Raw genomic sequence first — 26465 nt, 5'->3', positions numbered from 1 at the left:
CATTTAAACATGATTCCATAAACAAAGTTCATTGTGACTTTTTTTGCCTTTGTGAATAATTTATTTAAAATTTACACTCTTATATGTGTAAGACTGATGCATATTGTTTGCCTCATTTAGATAATATTGTGGTTGATGTATGTGAAGAAGATGAACTGGTGTTTGTTTACTATGAGTCAGCTGATCGAGGCCTGGATCACACTCCAGTTGTAAACACAGGTGGGTCTCCACCTGTCTTAAGGTGGTCTCCACCTGTGGTCTGGTGGCCTCCACCAGTGGTTAGCTGGTCTCAAACCTGCAGTCTGATGGTTTGGATCAGTAGTCTTGCTCAGTCGTCTCAGCTAGCAGTCACGTGGTTTCGACCTGTGGTCGGGTGGTCTCGACCTGCAGTCAGGTCGTTTCGAACAATGGTTATATGACCTCGACAAGTAGTCAGGTAGTTCTGACCTGTAGTCAGGTGGTTTCGACAAGCACAAATTCATCAGTGGTCAATTGATTAGTGGTCAGGTGGTTTCGACTAGCAGTCAGTGGTTCTTGACCAGTTTCCAGACCTCAACTAGCAATCAGGTGTTCTTAACCAGTCATCAGGTGGTCTTAGCTGACAATCAGATGTTCTTGATTAGTGGTCAGGTGGTCTCAATTAGCAATCAGGTGTTCTTGACCATTGGTCAGGTGATTTCAACTTAAAGTCTGATGGTTTAGACCAGTGGTCTTAACTAGCGGTCAGATGGTGTTGGTCACTAGGTCTGGTGGTCCTGTCCTTGGGTAGGGTGATCATACATTGTGTAAATTACATATAACCTAAAAAGGTCATAGGCCTTGGTCTTTGCCATTAGTTAATAGGCTTTATGGCAGTTTTGTAGGCCCAGCCAATGTGAACCCTATCTGAAGAGGCATTCTTCAATTATTAATTGAAAATAATGCACCATTTTAAAATAAAATTGGTACCTACACTCTCAAATAAGTCTCATTGGAAATAAGCCTTTTTTACTTTTTTGGGTTATCCTAGGTAATTTACACACATGTTACTATGCATGATAATTTATGCACCTTATTTGTGTACCTGTGCCTAAATAAACATACTAAATGACCCTTGTGAGTTTCATGCTTAGTTATGATAATAAGAATAATAGTATATAAAAATAGCCTTTTTCTAATTAGGATACAGTAGTGGTGAAAGTCTGAAGTCCACCAGAAAATGCTTTCTCAAAGTATCGTATGAAATAAATGTCAGGAATGGTCTACATATGTCTGGTCTGCCAGGCATGTGAATGCATTATTCGGGTTTGTACATGCATGGTTTGAAATCAGCTTTGAAAATCACTGCAACAGACATACTGTCACATGCTGTGCAGGCCCAGTTCACCCACCATTCTCACTCATGCCTAAAACTTGTGTCCTTTGTATGAATTTGTGCTATAGTCTATAAAATATTTGTAGATTATCCTGACTAAAGCTTAGCTTTTCTGAAACATGTAGTGTAGTGGCAGGTACCTCATAGCTTAGTAGTAGTGTACTCGGTTCACATTCAAGAGAACCCAGGTTTGAACCCTGGATGAGGCAAAACATATGGACATCTGGATTAACACCTGCAGCCTGTGTTACCTTTGGACTAAATAGATATTGTACCTAAGGGTAGAATAGACTTTTGTGGATTAAATCTTGTAGGAGGACCTAAAGATTAGCCCAGTAGAAATAAACCTCTTGGATTGTCCTGGGTTATTAACCCTCTTGGATTACTGATCTGAGTAACACCTTTTTTTTCTAGCTAGATGTGGGTCACATCCAGGGGACAAGGACCAAAGAACGCAATGGAAATAAGCCACATCAGTTGACTTTCTTGGGTTACCCAGAGTTAATAATCCTTCATGGTTAATAATCCCAAGAAGCAAACAATGTAAGTTACAAATTTTAAAAAAGCCAGTTATGGAATTTATTTTAAATACATAATTCTTATGGTACTATACTGCATTATCTTCAACTGCTTCTTACGTGTTTACCACTTGATTAAAAACAGTCCAGTATTTAGTTTTGCAGAGCCTTGTAGGTTTAGCACTTCTTTTTTATAATAATTTAGTTTTACTCAACCGAATTAATTTGCCTATATGTACAGCAGTTTTAAAATTGTTGTTTGATTGATCACTGTTACTTCTCCCAACCAAAATTAACATCTTAATATCATATTCTATTCCTCTGAATTTCTACCCCTTTCTTTATCACTTACTACTTGATAATGAACCACAGTGGACAGAGACACTGTTCAGTTTTCATTTCCATTTTGGGGATTAGTGATTAATTTCTCAAGCTACAGTATTATGACTGTTATTGAGCTAACATTGTTCATTACTTTGCACTTATTGATATGGGAATTCATTAGACAGTTATTAGTCCAATTCACAAAGTTGGTTGGCACCCTTTGATGCTAAAATAGTGATGTAACTTTTCTCTCTAATTTTGTCTCATTTCCAGATAAAAATGAGTGGAACCTCAGTACACAAAAACCTCCATACTCTAACAATTTGGCATTCAAACATTTTGTTCGGTAAACAAATTGCTCAGTAGTTGACTGTTTGCTCGGCACTCGACCAAACAAACATGACCTGCCAGAACTTCGCTGTAAACTATTTCATGTTTCTTCGCAATTTTTGGTGTTTTTTTTTATATTATTTGTTTAAATAAGTCACCATGGGGCCTAAGAGGGTTAGTGATAACAGCCAACCAAAAAGAAAATTGGTTGGGAAACATTTGTTTGGAACTCGGACAGATTGGCACTCAAACAGCCTTCTGGAATGAATTAAGTTCGAGTGCCAAGGTTCCACTGTATTGTACATACAAAATACATTATTGACATCATTTATATCAATTACACTGAGAAATTAACCAGTTCTACTGTGGGTGTTTTGAGCCGGATAATTACCTGAATCCCTTGTCAGTGTCAAGGGCCCTTTTATTTACCCCAGTAGCAGATACTGTAGCCATATAAGGGATGAGAGGTGAAGGATCATCTGTCACTGGGGGCCACAAAGGGTTCCCTGCTCACTTGAGCAGAGGACATATCAACAAATTAGGATTGGTCATAAAGGAACTACTCCCTGATAGGAAGCACTGTAGAAAGCCAAGATAGACACAAAAGGAGTGGGAAATGATGAAGGAAAGCCTGAGAGGCAAACAACTGGACAGAAGACAGGTTTGTTACCGGCAGCAGGCAACCCAAGAGCTTTGAGGAAATGCATTTACACTTCACCAACACTGTTTCTGAAGTCTGGATTCTACTCTTGTGGAACCTCTAAGAATGTAAACTCCATGAATTTGTATGGAAGACTATACTGTAGTATGAATAAAAAAGTACAGTATGTGTAGAGAAATTGTAAAAAATCTGTAGTTTTACAGTAGATTGAGTTTTTGTTACCCAGGTTTATTAAAGTTTGATTTTCTTTGTTTTTAATTTTGTTCAATTCAGGTTTTAGTCTCCTGAAGGAAAAATGTAATATGAGCCATTTTAAAAGTCTAAAAATGTACCAGAAATTCATGAAGAAGGTACGGTAGCTTCAGTTACCTTACCTTGTTATGTAATGGCGCAAAATTATTTTTTTTTTTAGTGACAATGGGTCAACTTCGACGAAGAGACTACTTAAGGCTGTTGATTGTCCCAGCAGTATTTGCAGTGTCATCGTTTTTCCTGTGGTTTCTCTTTGTCAACAGGCCAGCATTGAAAAATGGACTCAGTCCGGTATGTACTGGCATCACATTTGCAGGACTATTATTTAATTTTTAATTAATTACTTGCAGCATAAATTATTTTTAGCTCCACACTGAAGGATGTGTATTAATGTTTTAACCCTAGAGTCATTTTGAATTGTGATGTTTGTGCATTTCTGGCAGAATAGCTGTTGAATGAGCATTGGTGAAAGTGTGTTGTTTTTTGGGTCACCCTGGCTAAGTGGGAAATAGTCAATGTAAGAAAAACTTTCCAGTGAATGCTGATATCCACATATAAAGTACGTATATAATAATTCAAGTTTTCCAGACACTTTAGAAAGCATAACTCTCTACACATAATGCCTTGCAGTCACTTGATCTGAACCATAGTATCCCACATGCTGGCGAGAAAACACACCATTTTCTTTTGATAGCCATTGGTGTTGTATAGCCAAAATGACTAATTTTAATGATAAATGAACATTACATACCTTTATTAAAGACTCTTGTTGGTGAGAAGTACATGAATTTATTTGTTGTCCCAGGCGGACTACATCCCAGTGTATACCTACCGGCTACATACACTTCGGCCTACAGCCATATTATTACCATCAACATACCATGTTCACTGAGTTTAATCATTTCTAATAACAACCTTTAGATGTCATCATAAACAAAGGGAGAAATAATGAATAATTCATGCTGAGAATTGTAAACAAAAGCTTATGTATAAAGAACAGTTACTGGGGCAATGCAGATTCATACAGTTTTTTCTAACGCTGGACCAGAGGAAACGTAATGTTTACCCTCCACTACATATAAACATTGCGTGTTTATATGCTATGTAATGTGTTTCTTACATAATTTTGAAGAAAATATCATAGATAGATTAATGAAAATACCTATATTAATCCAAAATAAGGCATTTAATGTGCCCAAGATTGATTATTATTACATACTGTTAGTATTACTATGACGTTAAAACTAGAGGGACACTCTAAGTGAGCGAATAACAAAGGCATGTTTACATGCTATGTAACATGTTTCTTACAGAATTTTAAGAAAATATCATAGATGGATTAATGAAAATGTCTATATTAACCTAAAATAAGACATTTAATGTGCCCAAGAATGAGTCATGAACGTATGAGTGGCCCGGCACATGCGTCTGGTACCAGTGATTTCCAAGGGGATGTACAAAACCCGGGGGAAATTTCACCAAAAAAAGTGCTCGAAATCCAAATTGTACGATTTCCACACTGGCCGAAAGCTGGGGGTCCACTGTATTCTTATAGTATGTTACATATTGTGGATGCATTAATAAAATTTACTACCATCAGTGCTTCAGAATTCTTTTATAAACAATTAAATTTGTACATACTGTACTATATTATTATTATTTTTATTTTCGTTTTGTCATCGTCATTGTTAATGTATAGTACGTATTGTTTCAAATAAACACTGTTGTGTTGTGATTTGCAAGAGGTATACATACCCTCACTGACACACCTTGACTCTCAGTATGCCTGATGTTCACTATGTGACTTCAGGTACAAACTCTATAGAATAAACCCTCCACATAAGCTCAGGTAAAATAACCCAAGCCCAGAATACGTATGCCTTTTCACCAAAAAAAATCCAAACTTAGAAAAGGAACCTTGTGACTTGACATTGTCCTCCACCACCACCACCACTCCCTTCTTTCCCTGCCCTCTAGCATACTGTCTTCTGGCTTTCTCCACTTTTCTTTCTCCAGTTGTGACTTGACAATGGTCCAGGACAAACTGAGGAATCATCATGAGGTTCTATTCCTAAGTGTGGGTTTTTGGTGAAGTGTTCCAGCCATGGTATTGTGAATTTTAAAGTGCCTTCATCTTCACTGCTATCTGTACTATTAATTACATTGCTTCCTTCACTGTTGGTGTTTAAAGTTGTCATATAGTCGGTTCACTTTCTCATACATGTAGTATATGATTGGGTCTCTCAGGTGACTTTCATTTTGACTCTAATTAAAAATTCATTAATTATTTTAACTTTTATAAACTTACATCAAATATGTGCAATTTCAGTACCTTACATGCCTTAGCAGCTACTGAAGCACTAGATTCTAAACTTTCCTGAGTCTCCTCACTATTATTAATGTAGCACATGGTTGTTCTATTTACCCTAAAATTTGGTACATATTCATAATTTTCTTTTGCATGTGACTAGCAGACTACCCTTCACTACTTATTTTGCACTGTAAAGTCATAATAAAGGGCAATAAAACAAATGTGACAATTTCACATTAGCGAGTACAGAAATGCATGAAGGTTGAGAGCAAAGCAAAGAAGGATGAAGGATGCTTCCAAGAGTTGCTTAACATGATGGCAGCATAGCAGGGATGCTGATTCTATAAATAATAAGAAATAAATATTTATTTTCCAGGAAGATGCATTTATGTTACAGAGATGGATATACATTAGTTATTTCTTGTACAGAAAAGCTCATTATTAAGAAAAGCATTTTTAGCAGAGTAATACTTGAACTTAAAATTACTTGACATAGAATATAGTTAGATTATTCGAATGCTAAGTTTAACATAAAATTGTCTAAAGGTAAGTTTATTAGTACTCTCCAAGCTTCTCTGGCTGACTGGCTGACTTGGGGTGAATGAAAAAAGGTGTGGTGTGCTTGGTAACTCACATATAATAGTCAGTAGGTCACATATGTAAAAGTGTTATACATATACCTAATAGTGAGTAGCAGGATAAATTAGCAAATTTGGAGTATCTTATGTCTGCTAATTACAGCCAGTTTCTGACTAAAGATTGTGCTTTCCCAAATTTGCTTATCCTGACTCATGTGTAGTAAACCATCAGCATAATTAACTTTTTCTTAACCCTTTCAGGGTTTCCGACATACTAGTACGGCTTATGCACCAGGGTTATTGACGTACTAGTACAGTGGAACCTCAAAAATCGAACGTATCACATATCGAACGTTTCGAAAATAGGACCATTTTTTCGGACAAACTGTGTCCCTATTATCGAACGCGCCCCTATTTTCGGACCGCCGGGTACAGGACCTGTTTGCCGGCCCGCTCTGTCCGCGTCCCCGCGCAGGCGCCGTGAGCAGTCTAGCTTTGTTATGCTTGAGTGAACACTAACCTGCGCTCTCATTCACGCATTTTATGATTAGATCTACCATCCGACTTACTACCGAGTTCGGTTCCGAGAAACCGGTTGTAAGTCAAAATGGTCGTATGTCGAACTTTACTACTGAATATCAACAAAACATTTTTGTAATGACTTTATTTTATTGTTTTATTTTGGTATTTCATGTTTTACTTTACTTTTTATGCTGTTAGTACTGTATTTTATACTGTAAGGTTTAGGATAAACACTGTGTACAACACAAACAGTTGTTTATTTCCCAGAAATTTGGCATAAAAAACACGGTCGTAAGCCGAGTGGTCGTAAGTTGAGCAGGTCATAAGTCGGATGGTAGGTGTATTTCGTTGTGTTTAGTGCTTTTGGGACTGTGAAATAAGCTGCCATGGGCCCAAAGAAACTTGCTAGTGGTACCCCTGTGGTAAAGAAAGTGAGAAACACCATAGATGTGAAGAAGGAAATAATACAGAAGTATGAGAGTGGTGTAAGACTCGTTGAGCTTGCCAGGATGTATGGGAAAAACAAGTCGACCATTGGTTCTATCCTGTCAAAGAAAGAATAAATCAAGGAAGCTGATGTTGCGAAAGGTGTTAATATGCTAACCAAAAAAAGACCACAAATAGTTAAAGAGGTTGAGAAGTTGTTGCTGGTGTGGATCAAGGATAAAGAGATTGCAGGTGATAGTGTTTCAGAGATGATTATTTGCGAAAAGGCAAGGAAGTTGCATGCCGATCTGGTACAGAAAACTCCTGGAACCAGTGCTGATAGTGAATTTAAGGCCAGCAGAGGCTGGTTTGACAGATTCAAGAAGCGTAGTGGCATACACAATGTTGTAAGACATGGTGAGGGCTTTACCTGAAGTCCTCATGGAGGGGGATTCTCCTTCCAAACACTAACCCCAACTCCCTCTCTCCTCCTCCCTATCTTCTAGATGCCATCACCAATCTTCAATAAAGGTAAGTAAAAATGTTATGTTATATGTAGTATTATTTTTTTTTTTTTTTTATTATCACACCGGCCGATTCCCACCAAGGCAGGGTGGCCCGAAAAAGAAAAACTTTCACCATCATTCACTCCATCACTGTCTTGCCAGAAGGGTGCTTTACACTACAGTTTTTAAACTGCAACATTAACACCCCTCCTTCAGAGTGCAGGCACTGTACTTCCCATCTCCAGGACTCAAGTCCGGCCTGCCGGTTTCCCTGAATCCCTTCATAAATGTTACTTTGCTCACACTCCAACAGCACGTCAAGTATTAAAAACCATTTGTCTCCATTCACTCCTATCAAACACGCTCACGCATGCCTGCTGGAAGTCCAAGCCCCTCGCACACAAAACCTCCTTTACCCCCTCCCTCCAACCCTTCCTAGGCCGACCCCTACCCCGCCTTCCTTCCACTACAGACTGATACACTCTTGAAGTCATTCTGTTTCGCTCCATTCTCTCTACATGTCCGAACCACCTCAACAACCCTTCCTCAGCCCTCTGGACAACAGTTTTGGTAATCCCGCACCTCCTCCTAACTTCCAAACTACGAATTCTCTGCATTATATTCACACCACACATTGCCCTCAGACATGACATCTCCACATAATTAAAAACTATAGTATTTGTTGTATGTAAAACTGTAATTAATCTCTATAAAATGTATTTTTTGTGTGAATATTTTTGGGTTTCTGGAACGGATTAATTGTATTTCCATTATTTCTTATGGGAAATATTGCTTCGAATTTCAGACTTTTCGAATTTAGAACTAGCTCCTGGAACGGATTAAGTTTGGTTTTTAACCAAAAAAAGACCACAAATAGTTAAAGAGGTTGAGAAGTTGTTGCTGGTGTGGATCAAGGATAAAGAGATTGCAGGTGATAGTGTTTCAGAGACGATTATTTGCGAAAAGGCAAGGAAGTTGCATGCCGATCTGGTACAGAAAACTCCTGGAACCAGTGCTGATAGTGAATTTAAGGCCAGCAGAGGCTGGTTTGACAGATTCAAGAAGCGTAGTGGCATACACAATGTTGTAAGACATGGTGAGGGCTTTACCTGAAGTCCTCTCTCCTCCTCCCTATCTTCTAGATGCCATCACCAATCTTCAATAAAGGTAAGTAAAAATGTTATGTTATATGTATTACTATACATAATTAAAAACTATAGTATTTGTTGTATGTAAAACTGTAATTAATCTCTATAAAACGTATTTTTTGTGTGAATATTTTTGGGTTTCTGGAACGAATTAATTGTATTTCCATTATTTCTTATGGGAAATATTGCTTCGAATTTCAGACTTTTCGAATTTAGAACTAGCTCCTGGAACGGATTAAGTTTGGTTTTTCAGGTTCCACTGTATGCCTAAATTCTAGCACCTTCAAATCTAGCAAGAGAAAGCTGGTAGGCCTACATATGAAAGAATGAGTCTATGTGGTCAGTGTGCACAGTATAAAAAAAACCTGCAGCACACAATGCATAATGAGAAAAAAAAAAAACGTCGATCGTGTTTTTGGTTTAAAACAGCGACTTTGCACTGTATTTTCGTATGGTATTTATGGTTCTATTCTAGTTTTCCTGGTTTCATTTTATAGAATGGTAGACATATTACAGAAATTGAGATGATTTTGGTTGGTTTCACAATGAAAAGTACCTTGAAATTGAGCTCAAAATAGCAGAAATGGTCGAGTTTTGCCAGAGTTCAAAAGTTAACAAATCATGCCATGCATCCAATACACATCAACTGGTGAGTCTGATATTCTTTCACGAGTGTGCTGATGTTATTTGTACCATTTCTACACTAATGCAGTAGTCTGCATAACAATAAATCTTCTATTTTTTGTGAGAATAAAAATTCAAAGTGGAAAGCAAAAGAAATGTAAGAGGGGCCTGGGGATGTGACTAATGAACAGAGGAAATGTTATTTTAGTGCCAGGAATGTCTGTATTGTTTATTCTGGACCCTTTTTGGAAATTGACATCTTTTGAAATTTGTGTGAAATTGGCAAAATTGCTAATTTCTGACCACTTTATTGGATAGTTTAAATCAGTAAATGGGTGGTTTCTTGTACTCATTCAGTAGAAAAAATGGGCGAAATCGCTGTTGCGTAAACATCGTTGAGACTGCTAAATTTGCGAGAGCATAATTCCGTAAGTTTTCCATCAAATTTCAAACTTTTGGTGTCATTATGATCGGGAAAAGATTCTCTTATCTTTTCATAAGAAAAAATCATTTTTTTTTTCCAAAAAATTTTTGTCCCTGAGAACAAGTTTAGGAGAGGGCCTCTCGACCCTGAAAGGGTTAAACTGTTGGAGTCTAAACATTTAATTATACAGTACAGGTACAAGACTAACATTTGTCACACTTCCCTACTTTGAGAAGCTGCTTTATTCCATAAAATTTATTCTGTATATTAATTTATTATGGGATGCTCTTATTCTGTCTGCTCTCCTTTTCTTTTATGATTTCTTAATCTACTCCAATTTGTCACATCACCTGTAAATTTGCCTCCTATTTTATTTTCTAATTGTCTTTCCCTCAGCACCTCCATCTTTTCTCTGCTATCTCTCACATCTGCTGGTGGCACTGCATGATCCTTAGAGTTTAGTACTTTCCATGCATATAATAATATTCCTACCAGGTTACTAAATTGTAATCATTGGTTTTTTAGTTGGAAGTGAAAAACCTAGCTCTGGTAAGTCAGCAGATTCTTAACCATTGATATATAGCTCTGGTGTGCCAATAGTTGCTTAATCACTAACACCTAGCACTGAGATACCAGCAATTGTTGAATCACTAAGAGGGTCACATTTTGACAGAGACCCACATTAAGAGACTACCACCATCTACTTTGTACTGTGTTCACATTCTCTTTGTATTATTTTTGTTGTATGCAGTATATACATAATGTTCTGTTTAAGATACAGTATCATACTTTATTTTTATTTCTTATGCAGTACTTAGCAGAGATATGGTGCAAGTAGGAAATTAAGCTATGCTTAGCTTAATCTTCATTATGATAAATATTTAGAATTATTATATCTGCTTTTATTATTTATTAATTTATAACTTTACAATATTAAAATTTTATATATTTTAAAATGTAAGCAAATGCATGCTTTAAGTCTTAATATTACCAGTATTGTACTGGATATAATTTTTCTCCATTTTATAATTCAAATGCTTTCAAAATGCAATTGAACTGATAAAATTTGATTTTTCTTTATGCTTCTTTTGTTTTAGGATCTTCATTTTCCTAAATCTCTTGAAGATTTACGAGAGCTTGTGCGTGTATCAAGTGTTTACAGACAAGACCACTGGTATTATGTTCTTCTGTTATTCACATCAGCTTACGTCTATAAACAGACTTTTGCTATCCCCGGCTCTGCACTTTTGGTATGTAATTTGCACCTGCGACTTTCTTACATTTAAAATAGTATTCTAGGTGCTGTAGGTCATGCTGTCCCATTTCCAACGCTAAGTCTATTGTGTAATTTTTTAAATTTGCTTTTTGTTGTAGCACACATCATTATTTTTTTGAATGCATCAGTAATCTCCTACCAAGAGAAGAAATACTTTCACTGTCATTCATTCAATTATTGCCTTGCCAGAAGTATGCAGATGTCATGACTCAGATAACTCTCTGAACTGCAGCATCCCTACCCCTCCTTTGGAGTGCAGGCACTGTACTTCTCACCTCCAGGATACATGTCCGGCTTACTGGTGTTCCCTGAATCCCTTCATATATGTTACCTTGTTCACACTTAAGTAGCACATCAAATCTTAAAAGCCACCTGCCTCCACTCACTCCTATCTAACACCCTCACACAAGCCCATTAGATGTCCAAGCTTTAATACTCAAAACCTCCATCACCCCCTCCCTCCAACTCTTCCAGGGATGACCCCTACCCATTCTTCCCTGTACCGCCTTGATTATATACAGTAGACCGTTATATTACACGGTTGTTACGTTTCTGAAGTGGACTTGCTTCTCTTCTTTTTTTTCATCAACATTTAACAATTCAAAATATTTTCTCCATCTTCCCATTACCTCCACCTCCCCATCTAATAACTCTCCACTTTGTTTTTTGCATACTAAATACACTTGATCCCTGGGTTTTCTTAACTTAGTACTCTCACACCAAAATGTTTACTTATTCTCCACAAAATTTGTTGATAGAATCTCACCTACTCTATCACTGGCTTCTTTTTGGACTCCCTCACCATTCTTTTAACCTCTAGTTTACTCTCCATATGCTCTGCCCTTCGTATATCACTTGTACATTGCAAAAATCTCATATGTGCTAACTTTTTCTCCCTTACCACCCTTTTTACTGCCTTCCATTAATTGTTCCTCTTTCCTCCAGCACCAACCCTTCTATATACACAAACTTCTGGTGAATACTGACATACTTCTTCAACCCTCTCTGGATCACTTTTCTCTTAATAGTTGCTTATATTTTACACTTACTATCTCCTCCTTTAAGTTACTAACTTATGCTTTGATGACATTTTACTTGTTTCCCATCTACAGTAGACCATTGATTAACATGCGATCTATTAACACTGTTAGGTTAACACCATCTCTTCCAACCCCTTTCAAAATCATTGACATACATCAGCAACCAGAATATATGGTAATAAATATTGATTTTATTTATTAACACATCAACCATTTCCCACCAAGGCAGGGTGGCCTGAAAAAGAAGAACTTTCGTCATCATGCACTCCATCACTGTCTTGCCAGAGGTGCACTTACACTACAGTTATAAAACTGCAACATTAACAACCCTCCTTCAGAGTGTAGACACTGTACTTCCTATCTCCAGGACTCAAGTCTGGCCTGCTGGTTTCCCTGAATCCCTTCATAAGTGTTACCTTGCTCACACTCCAATAGCATGTTAAATCCTAAAGACCATTTGTCTCCATTCGCTCCTATCTAACATGCTCACTCATGCTTGCTGGAAGTCAAAGCCCCTCGCACACAAAACCTCCTTTACCCCCATCCCTCCAACCTACCCCACCTTCCCTCCACTAGAGAGTTATACACTCTCGAAGTCATTCTATTTTATTCCAACCTCTCTACATGTCCGAACCACTTCAACAACACCTCCTCAGCCTTCTGGATAATAGTTTTGGTAACCCTGCACCTCCTAATTTCCAAACTATGAATTCTCTGCATTATATTCACACCACACATTGCTCTCAGACATAGCATCTCCACTGCTTCCAGTCTTCTTGTTGCAACATTCACTACCCATGTTTGACACCCATATAAGAGCGTTGGTATAACTGCACTCTCATACATTTCCCTTTGCTTCCATGGACAAGTTCTTTGCCTCCACAGACTCCTAAGTGCACCACTCACCTTTTTTTCCTCATCAGTTCTATGATTCACCTCATGTTTCTTAAACCCATCTGCTGACACGTCCACTCCTAAATAACTGAATACATTCACCTCCTCCATACTCTCTCCCTCCAATCTGCTATCTAATCTTTCATCACCTAAATTTTTTGTCATCCTCATCACCTTACTCTTTCCTATATTCGCTTCTAATTTTCTTCTTTTACATACCCTACCAGATTCATTCACCACCCTCTGCAACTTCTCTTCAGAATCTCCTAAAAGCACAGTGTCATCAGCAAAAAGGAACTGTGACAACTCCCACTTTGTGTTAAATTCTTTATCTTTTAACCCACACCTCTTGCCAACACCCGAGCATTCACTTCTCTTACAACCCCATCTTTAAATATATTGAACAACCATGGTGACATCATACATCCTTGTCTAAGGAATACTTTTACTGGGAAATAATCTCCCTCTCTCCTACATATTCTAACCTGAGCCTCACTACCCTCTTAATAGTTCTTGAGAAGAAGAAAAACTTTATAAGAAATATTATTTATCAGAGTTCTTCCTCTGTAAGCCATGCGTGTTGTAAGAGGCGAGCAAGGGGCTAGTAGCCCCTTCTCCTGTATGCATTACTAAATTTAAAAAGAGAAACTTTCATTTTTCTTTTTAGTTCACCCTGCCTTAGTGGGATGTGGCTAGTTCATTAAAAAAAAAATGATTTATGTAAGCTTTGTTTTTTAACTTCAGTTAATTTTACAGGATTTTTATATTTACATGCCCTTTTCAAGAATGGTTAACTACCATATTAATCAATGGTCAGTTGTACCTCTTACTCTCACTGTAGCTACCACCAAATAATGATCTGACATCTGTTGCTCCTCTAAACACATATACATCCTGAAGTTTCCCCATCAATGTTTTATCTACCAATACAGAGTCTAACAAACTGCTGTCATTACTTCCTAAATTGTAGATCATACACTCATTTTCTTTTTCTTTACATATGTATTATGTATTGCCAAAATTCTTTCTATTTAGAGGCCACTCATTATTAGTTACCCCTGACATGAAAAACTGTTGTAGAGGGTGTAGTAGCATTTAGGTCCCCCACAGCAATTATTTTCTCGCTTGGTTCAAAACTTCCTAAATACTCTTTGGTTTACACTTATTCAGCATGATGGTACTACCTCAATAGGTGGTTCCTGTCTACCATCCTGCTGCCTATCATAGTGTATTATGGTATCCTGTGGCTTGGTAGGCAACACACTTGCTTCATGCACTGAGTGTCCGTGGTTCAGTCCATGGCACAGGTGGAATGTTGGTCATGTTTCCTTACACCTGCTGTCCCTGTTCACCTAGCAGTAAGTAGGTACCTGGGTGTTAGTTGCCTTGTGTAGGTCGTATCCTGGGGAACAAGATTGAAGGACCCCCAATGGAAAAAAGACAGACAGTCCCCAATGACCCACTACTTTCTTGGGCTATCCTGGGTGGTTAACCCTCCAGGTTAAAAATCTGAATTTTTTTTTTATGTTATTTTACCATGATATTGATGGTATACAGTACCAACAAGTTGATGAGTAAAACACATGTGTAACACTTGAATATCTTTATTGGTGAAATTTTTGGCCTGTGCAACAGGCTTCTTCAGTCAAATACAGGTGAATGTAATACTGGAGACAGTAGAATTGATGCTGTAGTTTTGAGGTGATTAGTCCCTCATTTTTTGTAGGTTGTGGTCTGCCCCTCAAGTCTGACTACTGCCTACTAAGGCTGAAGGACTGATGCCCTCAACATTGCTTCTACTTTCTTCAGTAATGTAGCATTTATTACCAGCTCTTGTAACCTATCCAATTGTTCTACTGTAGTGCTCTTTGAAGATGAATTTTCTAGGGGTCTTTCAGCACTGCAATTTCTTGTTCTCCATGTTTGTGGCACTAGGGAAATCTTATCTATATATGTCTTTTTAAATCTTTATGACATATGTAGCTATCATTTCTCTTCTTTTTTTTTCTTATCAACTAACAGTGTCATAACTGCATATTCAAATGTTGGTGTAACATTCATTGTCAACATCTTTTGTAGCATTACCCATCCATATCTGTACTGGTGATTTTTAATCTAGCCATTGTTGGATAGGAGTTTCTCACAGTTTCATTAATATGATCTTTTGACAACAATCTTTTGTCATTGATGACTGGGATTGCCCTCTGGTTCTGATGGTTTTAATATTTTAGGACAATCTTTCTGTGGCAGGTTTTTATTTTCTTCTAGTTCCATTACATAACATTTATCCATATTAAATTCTTTTATGCATTTATCATGTCACTTGCTCAATCTATACAGAACTTTCTGGAGAGATACAGTCATTTTTATAGGTTATATTGAATGCAGTAGTAGTGTTTCCTTCTCATTTATTTTTATTTATAGTCACATAAATTAGCTAAAAATTACATATTGGTAATTCAGTATTTAGTAGAATTATGACCTAATTTTGACTGTAGCCACAATTATTTTTCTTACACCTCAGTTACTGGGAATGCTTGAAGTTCTTAAACCTGTACTCCCTAGAATGTAGGGGGAGAGATACATGATTATATACACCTGGAAAATCCTATAGGGACTAATACCAAACTTGCACACGAAAATCACTCCCTCCGAAAGCAAAAGACTCAGCAGACAGTGCAACATCCCCCCAATGAAAAGCAGGGGTGCCGTTAGCACGATAAGAGACAACACAGTAAGTGTCAGGGGCCCAAGACTGTTCAACTGCCTCCCAGCATACATCAGGGGGATTACCAATAGAGCCCTGGCTGTCTTCAAGCAGGCACTGGACAGGAACTTAAAGTCAATACCTGACCAGCCGGGCTGTAGTTCGTACGTTGGATTATGTGCAGCCAGCAGTAACAGCCTGGTTGATCAGGCCCTGATGCACCATGAGACCTGGTTACAGACTGGGCCGTGGGGGCATTGATCCCCAGAACTCTCTCCAGGTATACACCGAAATGTATACAAATAGATATGTATACAAATATGTATACAAATAGATATAGATATAAGGTGAGATATAAGCGACTATTGGCAGAAAGGTGGGCTAGTGCAAAGATGAATAGTGGGGAGGTTGAAGAGGGTTGGAATAGTTTTAAAAATGTAGTATTAGAATGTGGGGCAGAAGTTTGTGGTTATAGGAGGGTGGGAGCAGGAGGAAAGAGGAGTCATTGGTGGAATGATGAAGTAAAGGGTGTGATAAAAGAGAAAAAGGTAGCTTATGAGAGGTTTTTACAAAGCAGAAGTGTTATAAGAAGAGCAGAGTATATGGAGAGTAAAAGAAAGGTGAAGAGAGTGGTGAGAGAGTGCAAAAGGAGAGCAGATGATAGAGTGGGAGAGGCACTGTCAAGAAATTTTAATGAAAATAAGAAAAAATTTTGGAGTGAGTTAAACAAGTTAAGAAAGCCTAGGGATTTGTCAGTTAAAAACAGAGTAGGGGAGTTAGTAGATGGGGAGATGGAGGTATTAGGTAGATGGCGAGAATATTTTGAGGAACTTTTAAATGTTAAGGTAGAAAGGGAGGCAGTAATTTCATGCACTGTTCAGGGAGGTATACCATCTTTTAGGAGTGAAGAAGAGCAGAATGTAAGTGTGGGGGAGGTACGTGAGGCATTACGTAGAATGAAAGGGGGTAAAGCAGCTGGAACTGATGAGATCATGACAGAAATGTTAAAAGCAGGGGGGGGATATAGTGTTGGAGTGGTTGGTACTTTTGTTTAATAAATGTATGAAAGAGGGGAAGGTACCTAGGGATTGGCGGAGAGCATGTATAGTCCCTTTATATAAAGGGAAAGGGGACAAAAGAGACTGTAAAAATTATAGAGGAATAAGTTTACTGAGTATACCAGGAAAAGTGTACGGTAGGGTTATAATTGAAAGAATTAGAGGTAAGACAGAATGTAGGATTGCGGATGAGCAAGGAGGTTTTAGAGTGAGTAGGGGATGTGTAGATCAAGTGTTTACATTGAAGCATATATGTGAACAGTATTTAGATAAAGGTAGGGAAGTTTTTATTGCATTTATGGATTTAGAAAAGGCATATGATAGAGTGGATAGAGGTGCAATGTGGCAGATGTTGCAAGTATGTGGAATAGGTGGTAAGTTACTAAATGCTGTAAAGAGTTTTTATGAGGATAGTGAGGCTCAGGTTAGGGTGTGTAGAAGAGAGGGAAACTACTTCCCGGTAAAAGTAGGTCTTAGACAGGGATGTGTAATGTCACCATGGTTGTTTAATATATTTATAGATGGGGTTGTAAAAGAAGTAAATGCTAGGGTGTTTGGGAGAGGGGTGGGATTAAATTATGGGGAATCAAATTCAAAATGGGAATTAACACAGTTACTTTTTGCTGATGATACTGTGCTTATGGGAGATTCTAAAGAAAAATTGCAAAGGTTAGTGGATGAGTTTGGGAATGTGTGTAAAAGTAGAAAGTTGAAAGTGAAATTAGAAAAGAGTAAGGTGATGAGGGTATCAAATGATTTAGATAAAGAAAAATTGGATATCAAATTGGGGAGGAGGAGTATGGAAGAAGTGAATGTTTTCAGATACTTGGGAGTTGACGTGTCGGCGGATGGATTTATGAAGGATGAGGTTAATCATAGAATTGATGAGGGAAAAAAGGTGAGTGGTGCGTTGAGGTATATGTGGAGTCAAAAAACGTTATCTATGGAGGCAAAGAAGGGAATGTATGAAAGTATAGTAGTACCAACACTCTTATATGGATGTGAAGCTTGGGTGGTAAATGCAGCAGCGAGGAGATGGTTGGAGGCAGTGGAGATGTCCTGTCTAAGGGCAATGTGTGGTGTAAATATTATGCAGAAAATTCGGAGTGTGGAAATTAGGAAAAGGTGTGGAGTTAATAAAAGTATTAGTCAGAGGGCAGAAGAGGGGTTGTTGAGGTGGTTTGGTCATTTAGAGAGAATGGATCAAAGTAGAATGACATGGAAAGCATATAAATCTATAGGGGAAGGAAGGCGAGGTAGGGGTTGTCCTCGAAAGGGTTGGAGAGAGGGGGTAAAGGAGGTTTTGTGGGCGAGGGGCTTGGACTTCCAGCAAGCGTGCGTGAGTGTGTTAGGAGTGAATGGAGACGAATGGTACTTGGGACCTGACGATCTGTTGGAGTGTGAGCAGGGTAATATTTAGTGAAGGGATTCAGGGAAACCGGTTATTTTCATATAGTCGGACTTGAGTTCTGGAAATGGATAGTACAATGCCTGCACTTTAAAGGAGGGGTTTGGGATATTGGCAGTTTGGAGGGATATGTTGTGTATCTTTATACGTATATGCTTCTAAACTGTTGTATTCTGAGCACCTCTGCAAAAACAGTGATAATGTGTGAGTGTGGTGAAAGTGTTGAATGATGATGAAAGTATTTTCTTTTTGGGGATTTTCTTTCTTTTTTGGGTCACCCTGCCTCGGTGGGAGACGGCCGACTTGTTGAAAAAAAACAAAATTAATATTTTTTCCTTCAATTATACATCTGCTTTGCAAAGTCCGAATTGATTTTCATTCTTAAGTTTCAATATAAAACTCAGTTCGATTTGGGGGTAAATGTGTCAGAGTATCGGCATAACAGTGAAAAAGCATAATTTTAGATTCCACTTAAATTAATCAGTTCGTGGAAAGGCATCTTTACTTCTTTCTGGCTTTTGTCATGTATCACTCCTCTGTTAAAAGGAAGAGGATTGGTTAAGGAAATGGTTGGTTTATGGTTTGACAGTATGTGGCATACTGTATCATATAAATTTTTAGATTATGGTGCATCATCAGGAATGAAGGATTTTTTTTTTTTTTTTTTAATACACCAGCCATATCCCACTGAGGCAGGGTGACCTAAAAGAAAAACAAAAGTAATGAAGGATTTATTAAAATTCATCTTTGGTTGATTGCCCATCAGCAGTTGAAGTTAACTAATATACTAATTTTTGTGCATAAATAAAAATATGGAAAAAAAAAATTGACTATTTTGTCTTTTACAGAACTTATTTTGTGGAGCTCTGCTTGGATGCTGGCCTTTAGGATTTCCCCTCTGTTGTATTCTGACTGCTGTTGGGGCCTCTAACTGCTTCCTGTTGTCTCGCTTTGTGGGAAAAGCAATAATTCAAGAGATGTTTGCTAATAAGATTGCAAAGCTACAGGAAAAGGTAATCTTTGTTTATGTTAACAAATAACCAGTATTATTGTACCATCTCACATGGCCTTTTCATATGGAACTTGAAAGGTACATGTCATCACCAGCAAAAGATGGGACCTGACCTCCACTAATCTGACTGACACAGTAACTTGATTGCCAAGCACTTGATAGTATAATTTATGCATTATCTTGGTTTATTGCTAATAGTGATTTTTCTGTTGTGTGAGCCTATCTTTTGATGCCTTAAATCATGATATGCTCCTTTCCTCCCTGGAAATAAATGGCCTGTTGGCATTTGTTTCAGGTTTTATCTGTAATGAAGATTTGCTTAGGAGAATATCCATCAACCTCAGTTGTTGCAGCCAATTTATTTTTGAGTTTTTAGTTGCATCAATATTAGCACTAGCTGCTTCCCTATTCATTTAATATTTAATAATACTTTCTGCTGCACATCTTACACCTGTCGCCTGTATATAAGCGCCAAGTTCCATGACTGTGCTTCAGTTCTTTCAAGACTTCGGTGCTCTTCACCAACTCCAAGGCTGAGGGACTGATTACCTCATCGTTTGTATATAATTCTTCACATTATGGCCTTGTATTGTAATGATAAAGCCACTGGCTGGCAAAACATCTACAAATAAAGATATCCAGATGTTGCACATGTGTCTAATTCTTCATCTTCATGGTTAAAAGAGTTCAGTAAGAATCACACAGCATGTAAATAACACAGGACAGCACAGCCCTTAAACAAGCAGTTTTGTGAGCAGATGAAGACCTAAAAAGTTGAGGACATGTCCAGAGAGGTGTATAAAAGAGATGGAGTGAGTGTATTGTGTAGCAGTGAGTGTGTGAGAAATTAGTGAAGCATAAATCAAGATTTTAATGGTTGATCAGTGTTACATGAAGCAGTCTAACTCAAAGATTTACTTTTTTTTTTTTTTTGGAACACACTGGCTGTATCTCACCAAGGCAGGGTGATCTGAAAAGAAAAACAAAAATTTTCTTTTTAAATTTAGTAATTTATACAGGAAAATAGGTTACTAGCCTCCTGCTCCCAACATTTTAGTTGCCTCTTACAATACACATGGCTTATGGAAGAAGAATTTTGCTCCACTTCCCCATGGAGAGATTTACTGTTATCTATAGATATTAAAGAGAATTTCACAATTTTATTTATTGTTACACTGGCTGTATCTCACCAAGGCAGGGTGATCTGAAAAGAAAAACAAAATTTTTCTTTTTAAATTTAGTAATTTATACAGGAAAATAGGTTACTAGCCTCCTGCTCCCAGCATTTTAGTTGCCTCTTACAATACACATGGCTTATGGAAGAAGAATTTTGTTCCACTTCCCCATGGAGAGATTTACTGTTATCTATAGATATTAAAGAGAATTTCACAATTTTATTTATTGTTACTTCTCCAGTTATCTTACTAATTTTAAAGCAAATTGGTTGCTTTTTTATTGATTTTGCAGATTTTATTATAACCTATTCTACATATCACCCAGTTGTTTTATTTTCCAAAGAAAAAATTAAAAGTCTGCCTAATATTTTTGCCTTCCATTTTATACCTGTTATTGGTGCTTTGTGTGTTTTTTCTGTTCTTTGCAGTTGCTGGAGAATGAGCATCAATTGTTCTTCTTTTTAATCAGTTTACGAGTGTTCCCCATGACACCTAACTGGTTTCTTAATGTGACGGCACCCTACATTAATATACCACTACCAATCTTCTTTTTCTCTGTCCTAATTGGTAAGTATTTTCAAGTGTTGGAGTGTGAAGCTTCATATCATGTCATAGCGTTAGGACTAGTCATGCATGCTTAGTGTAGCTCAGTTAGCATATTTGCTACAGCCACCTTCCAGTATCAAGGGGTGGGTCTTAATGTGTAAGACAGGTTAAATTAATTTTGGGTCCTAAATGAGAACTACTCTATGTACTTCTTTCTTTCTTTCAACACACTGGCCGTATCCCACCGAGGCGGGGTGGCCCAAAAAGAAAAACGAAAGTTTCTCTTTTTAAATTTAGTAATTTATACGGGAGAAGGGGGCTACTAGCCCCTTGCTCCCGGCATTTTAGTCGCTTCTTACAACACGCATGGCTTACAGAGGAAGAATTCTGTTCCACTTCCCCATGGAGAAAAGAGGAAATAAACAAGAACAAGAACTAGAAAGAAAATAGAAGAAAACCCAGAGGGGTGTGTATATATATGCTTGTATATGTATGAGTAGTGTGACCTAAGTATAAGTAGAAGTACCAAGACATACCTGAAATCTTGCATATTTATGAGACAGAAAACACCAGCAATTCTACCATCATGTAAAACAATTACAGGCTTTCGTTTTACACTCACTTGGCAGGACGGTAGTACCTCCCTGGGTGGTTGCTGTCTACCAACCTACTACCTAGGACTCTATGTACTTTTTTTTTTTTTTTTTTTTCAACAAGTCGGCCGTCTCCCACCGAGGCAGGGTGTTTACCTGGAGTTTACCTGGAGAGAGTTCCGGGGGTCAACGCCCCCGCGGCCTGGTCTGTGACCAGGCCTCCTGGTGGATCAGAGCCTGATCAACCAGGCTGTGGCTGCTGGCTGCACGCAAACCAACGTACGAGCCACAGCCCGGCTGGTCAGGAACCGACCCTAAGAGAAAGAAAATCCCCAAAAAGAAAATACTTATGTAAGAATATTTGAGTAATCAAGACTACTTTCTGTTAGGAATTGTTACTAAAATGAGTGAAAAACATATTGAGAGAAAATAAAATTAATACCATATGTATGGAGTATGGAGAACACAAACATATCAAGTTACAGAAATTCCTTGCTTAGCCATAATTTACTTATTGTAATTTTACATACTGACTTTCATATTCCTGCTCAGTGACCTCTTGTAATAACTACCAGTTTTCAAAAAGTGTAATCAAAACATTTACATTTCATGACCAATTTTTGGTTTAAAAATTATGAGCCCACTACATCTGCAGCATCCAGTCATGTACAAGAAAATCAGCAAATATTATATAGAAATAAATGAGGAAAATGTAATCGATAAATCTGCAGGTGGGAGAATATAATTGAAATTGAAATATATAGCTGGAAAATAGGAATAGATAAAGGAGTTATTAACAGTGCTCAGAATACTTAATCCAGACACAACTTGCAAGAATAAATTCAAACTAAATAAATTTACATTTGAAAATGATATAGGAAAGTGCTGATTTGACAGCCGTTTTTAAATGGGTAACGCTAAATTATTGTACTATTGATTGTTATACAGTATATAATGTTGATCTTTATATTTTTCAGGACTGATGCCCTATAACTTCTTGTGTATTCAAGCTGGAGAGATGTTGTCTGATATTCGGTCTATGGAAGATGTTTTAACATACAAGCAGATGCTTGGCCTTATAACTGTAGCTTTAATGATGATAACACTTTCTCACTTTTATCGTAAACACAAATCAACACACAGTGAATAATAATACAAAAATCAGTGTTCGAAATGGTGATATTGATCTTTATCGTCCAAAAATATTATACTGTTGTCCTTACAAAATTAGTGGGCTTTTGTGTTTGTAAATTTTTATTATCCAATATTTTTTACTTGCACTCTGGCTTTCTTACGCCAAGATCTATCTGTTTTCTGGTCATTATTTCTTGTGATATATTACAGAGACATGGTCTCTGAAACACAAGATGAACCCAAATTTGAATAAAAAAAAATTATGCAGATTTAATTTTGTATCATTCTGGGTTTCTACTTTCATAGGACTTTTAGAAACTTCTTCCCTTTCTTGGATCAAACCCAATTATCTTCTATACCTCATGTACTGCATGACCTCTGTGTTGACCTGCACTTTCCCTTGATTATTGTTATAATGTTATTGATTGCACTGCATTTCTAGCAATAACAAAGAAAACATTTTCTGCTGGATCCCTGGTCATGTTGATGTTCAGGGAAATGAGCAGGTGGACTCTGCTGTGTAGTCAATGGTACATGACTTCCCAGTTTCATATAGAGGTATTCCATTCTCAGACTATTTTACTGTAATCTCTAACTGCCTTTGCAACCGTTGGTCCAATATAACTCATTACAAATTATATTCCATCAAGCTAAGTTTAGGTTTCTGGCCTTCATCTTATCATTGATGCCGAGGTTGGGAGACTACTCTCTCCCGTCTCTGCATTGGGCACACCCGTCTCACACATGGGTATCTCAGGGAGAGGCACCCCATTCCACTCTGTGATAATTGTCAGATTCCAGTTTCAGTTTGCCATATTCTGTTGGACTGTCCTGTCTTTCAACGAGCATGCAGAATTTACCTCCGTTGTCACCACTGCTCTAACACCCTTACTGTATCTTCCCTCCTTGGTGATGGCCCCACCTTTGACTCAGACTCCCTCTTTGACTTTTTAACAGCAACCAATTTATTACACAAACTTTGATAATACTTCCTTTAGCACTCCTCACAGCCCTTTCAAACTCTACCTCTACCTCTGTTATCCTCTCCATCCCTGGCTACTCTCTGCTCCAGCAACACCCTCTACCCTGCAGTGCTATATGACCCTCCTGAGTTTAGCACTTGGTTTTGAGTATAATAATAATGTAATGTTATTAACCCTCATAAATTTGTAGGGATGACTGTATAGTGAGTATTGTATTTACTTAAAGTACTGTACCAAGTTTTACATTTTGTGTCAACAAGATATTATGCTCACTGTAAGTTGGGTATAATATTCTCTATTGATAAAGTTTGTTAATTAAATTATAAATAAATCTTAACTTTTATTTTCCTAATTGTACCATTTATGCTGTATATATGACATTATGCTTCATTGACATGAGTTTTCTGCTGATCAATGCATGACATCCTGCTGATGTTGATCCAGTATTTTCTCAAGCACACCTTAAAAAATATTAATGCCTAATGCTTATTGCACTATGGGCCGGCTATTGTGAATATAATAATGCTTTACAATACCGACAAGTAGATAATTAAGACAGGTGCAACAGTTAGGTATCTTTATTATGAAACGTTTCACCTACACAGTAGGTTTTATCAGTTGTACAGAGGTTGCAAATATGGAGACAACAACAGTGGAGAGGTAAAGATGATGTGGTCAGTCTATCAACTTTGATCGAGTAGTCTGAGGGGTCAATCCCTCAGCCTGGAGACATGTTCAACTTCATCTGTTGCACATGTGTTCTGTTTCTGCTATAGGTTATTGATCAGGAGTGTGCAAGGGCAGGGAAGAGTGCAAGAGTAAAATATACATCAAAGTTTATGCAACAGGCTAGTTTCTGTTAAAAAGTATAAGAGTTTGCATCAAAGTTTAGACTTTCACTGTGGAGGCCAGTTAGAGTGAGTGTGTTGGGGCAGCAGAGATGGAAGTGAATCTTGCATGTCTGCTAATAGATGAGACAAGGTATTAAGATATGATGAACCAATAATGCAGTATAATAGTTCTTGCAGAGGGGAGCTGGGAGTTTTTCTATGATATTCTTGAGTATTATGACCTGCACACCTTGCTGTTAACTCTATAACGAATAAGGAATGAGCAAAGAGAGTAAATGATTGTATTGCCTTCACCAAAAACAAGCTGGTATTTATAATATGTATATAGCCTATGTACAGTATTTATAACTGTACAATGAGGTGAATGCAATCACAAAACATGTTGAGAACTGTAGCAACCAGCTGGAAAGGTAATTCTGCTAAAGCTACTTCACAAGAGTCTGCATTGCTTCACAGCTTTGGCGGGCTTCCTTGTGATTGGCTGGTTGCTATTGCTAACAACCGTAAGCACAAGAGCAGGATCTGAAGAATACATGCCAGTCAACTTCCATATCATTTTCCAGACTGCACATACAAGTGGTTGAACTGTCAGTGGACATGTAAACTCTCCAACAAATATGTTTCACTGTGGAAAATTTTGGATTTTCCTAAATTCAGCATATGTAAATTTGAATAATACAATAATTGTGTAATAAAATGTGATGCTGATTTGACCCTTTCAAGAAGTTTTAAGTTAGGGAGGGTGTAGAACAGCTGTTGAGTGATGGTGGGGAGGGAGAAGCCATATTGAATTTAATGTGTGAACACTGGACTGAGTTGTGCAATGTGATTGGGCATTCTCGAAGATCAGTTGGAGTTTTTCAACCTGAATTTGTAATTAGGAACTTGTGTTGATGTCCCCTGCTGAAGAATTGAGACAGGAAATTTGTAGGACCTCAAGAATCACATGTGGATGGCAGACGATAAGGGATGCAAACATCACTCACAAGGAAGTGCACCATTAGTCCTTGCATTTAGATCTCTTGCTGGCCAGTGTAGGGTCTAGGTGTTAAGCACGTGTTATGGTGTGATCCATCTACAGTAATTAAATGGTAAGTGTTAATACCAATTATATTTTGTGTACCCAGCAATCCTTTACTTTCAACCAGATCATTAAATTAAATTAAATTTTCACTAATTACATATCTGGTTTGAAGGACCAAAGGCTTACTGTGAAAATTATTATGCGAGCAAATCATCTGCAGGAGGTTTACAGGGCATTACCTAAATTTTTACCTGCAAGTAATTTGGGTGAGGTAAGTGGGACTTAGTCACAGCAGGTTGCCGAACTGTCACTCCCTCGAAGCCCACTCCCTACCACTCACAAAAAGCTAGAACTGACATTAACCCTTTGACTGTCACGGCTGTATATATACGTCTTACGAGGTACCGTGTTTGACGTATATATACTCATAAATTCTAGCGGCTTCAAATCAAGGAGGAGAAAGCTGGTAGGCCCACATGTGAGAAAATGGGTCTGTGTGGTCAATGTGCACCATATAAAAAAAATCCTGGAGCACGCAGTGCATAATGAGAAAAAAAAAACTCCGACCATTTTTTTTAATTAAAATGCTGACTTTGTGGTCTATTTTCGTATAGTATTTATCCTTGCATTCTCGTTTTCTTGGTCTCATTTGATAGAATGGAAAACATAGAAATAGAGGTGATTTTGATTGATATTACTATAAAAAGAACCTAGAAATGGAGCTCAAAGTAGGGGAAATGTTTGATATTTGCCAATGCTCAAAAGTAAACAAATGATGCCATTGTC

The 26465-nt window shown here is 37.6% G+C and overlaps 1 protein-coding gene across 4 annotated transcripts; it reads left to right on the top strand.

The window, feature by feature from the left end:
* Positions 1-94: 94 nt before the first annotated feature.
* Positions 95-24135, top strand: LOC128685084 (transmembrane protein 41A). 4 transcript variants are annotated; one of them, XM_053771572.2, is made up of 7 exons: positions 95-219; positions 1769-1897; positions 3600-3730; positions 11076-11228; positions 19210-19374; positions 20977-21115; positions 22665-24135. In XM_053771572.2, the coding sequence occupies exons 3-7, from the start codon at positions 3605-3607 to the stop codon at positions 22835-22837; spliced, it is 756 nt and encodes a 251-aa protein (XP_053627547.2). In that variant the 5' UTR covers positions 95-219; positions 1769-1897; positions 3600-3604; the 3' UTR covers positions 22838-24135. The 4 variants fall into 4 exon arrangements, with proteins under 4 accessions (XP_053627547.2, XP_053627549.2, XP_053627548.2 ...); XM_053771574.2 differs by having other exon boundaries at positions 153-219; positions 1773-1897; XM_053771573.2 differs by lacking the exon at positions 95-219 and adding an exon at positions 303-436 and having other exon boundaries at positions 1773-1897.
* The last annotated feature ends 2330 nt before the right edge of the window (positions 24136-26465 follow it).

Source organism: Cherax quadricarinatus, chromosome 5 (genome assembly GCF_038502225.1).
Source record: "Cherax quadricarinatus isolate ZL_2023a chromosome 5, ASM3850222v1, whole genome shotgun sequence".
NCBI classification, from domain to species: domain Eukaryota; kingdom Metazoa; phylum Arthropoda; class Malacostraca; order Decapoda; family Parastacidae; genus Cherax; species Cherax quadricarinatus.
This window is presented reverse-complemented; position numbering and strand designations above follow the sequence as displayed.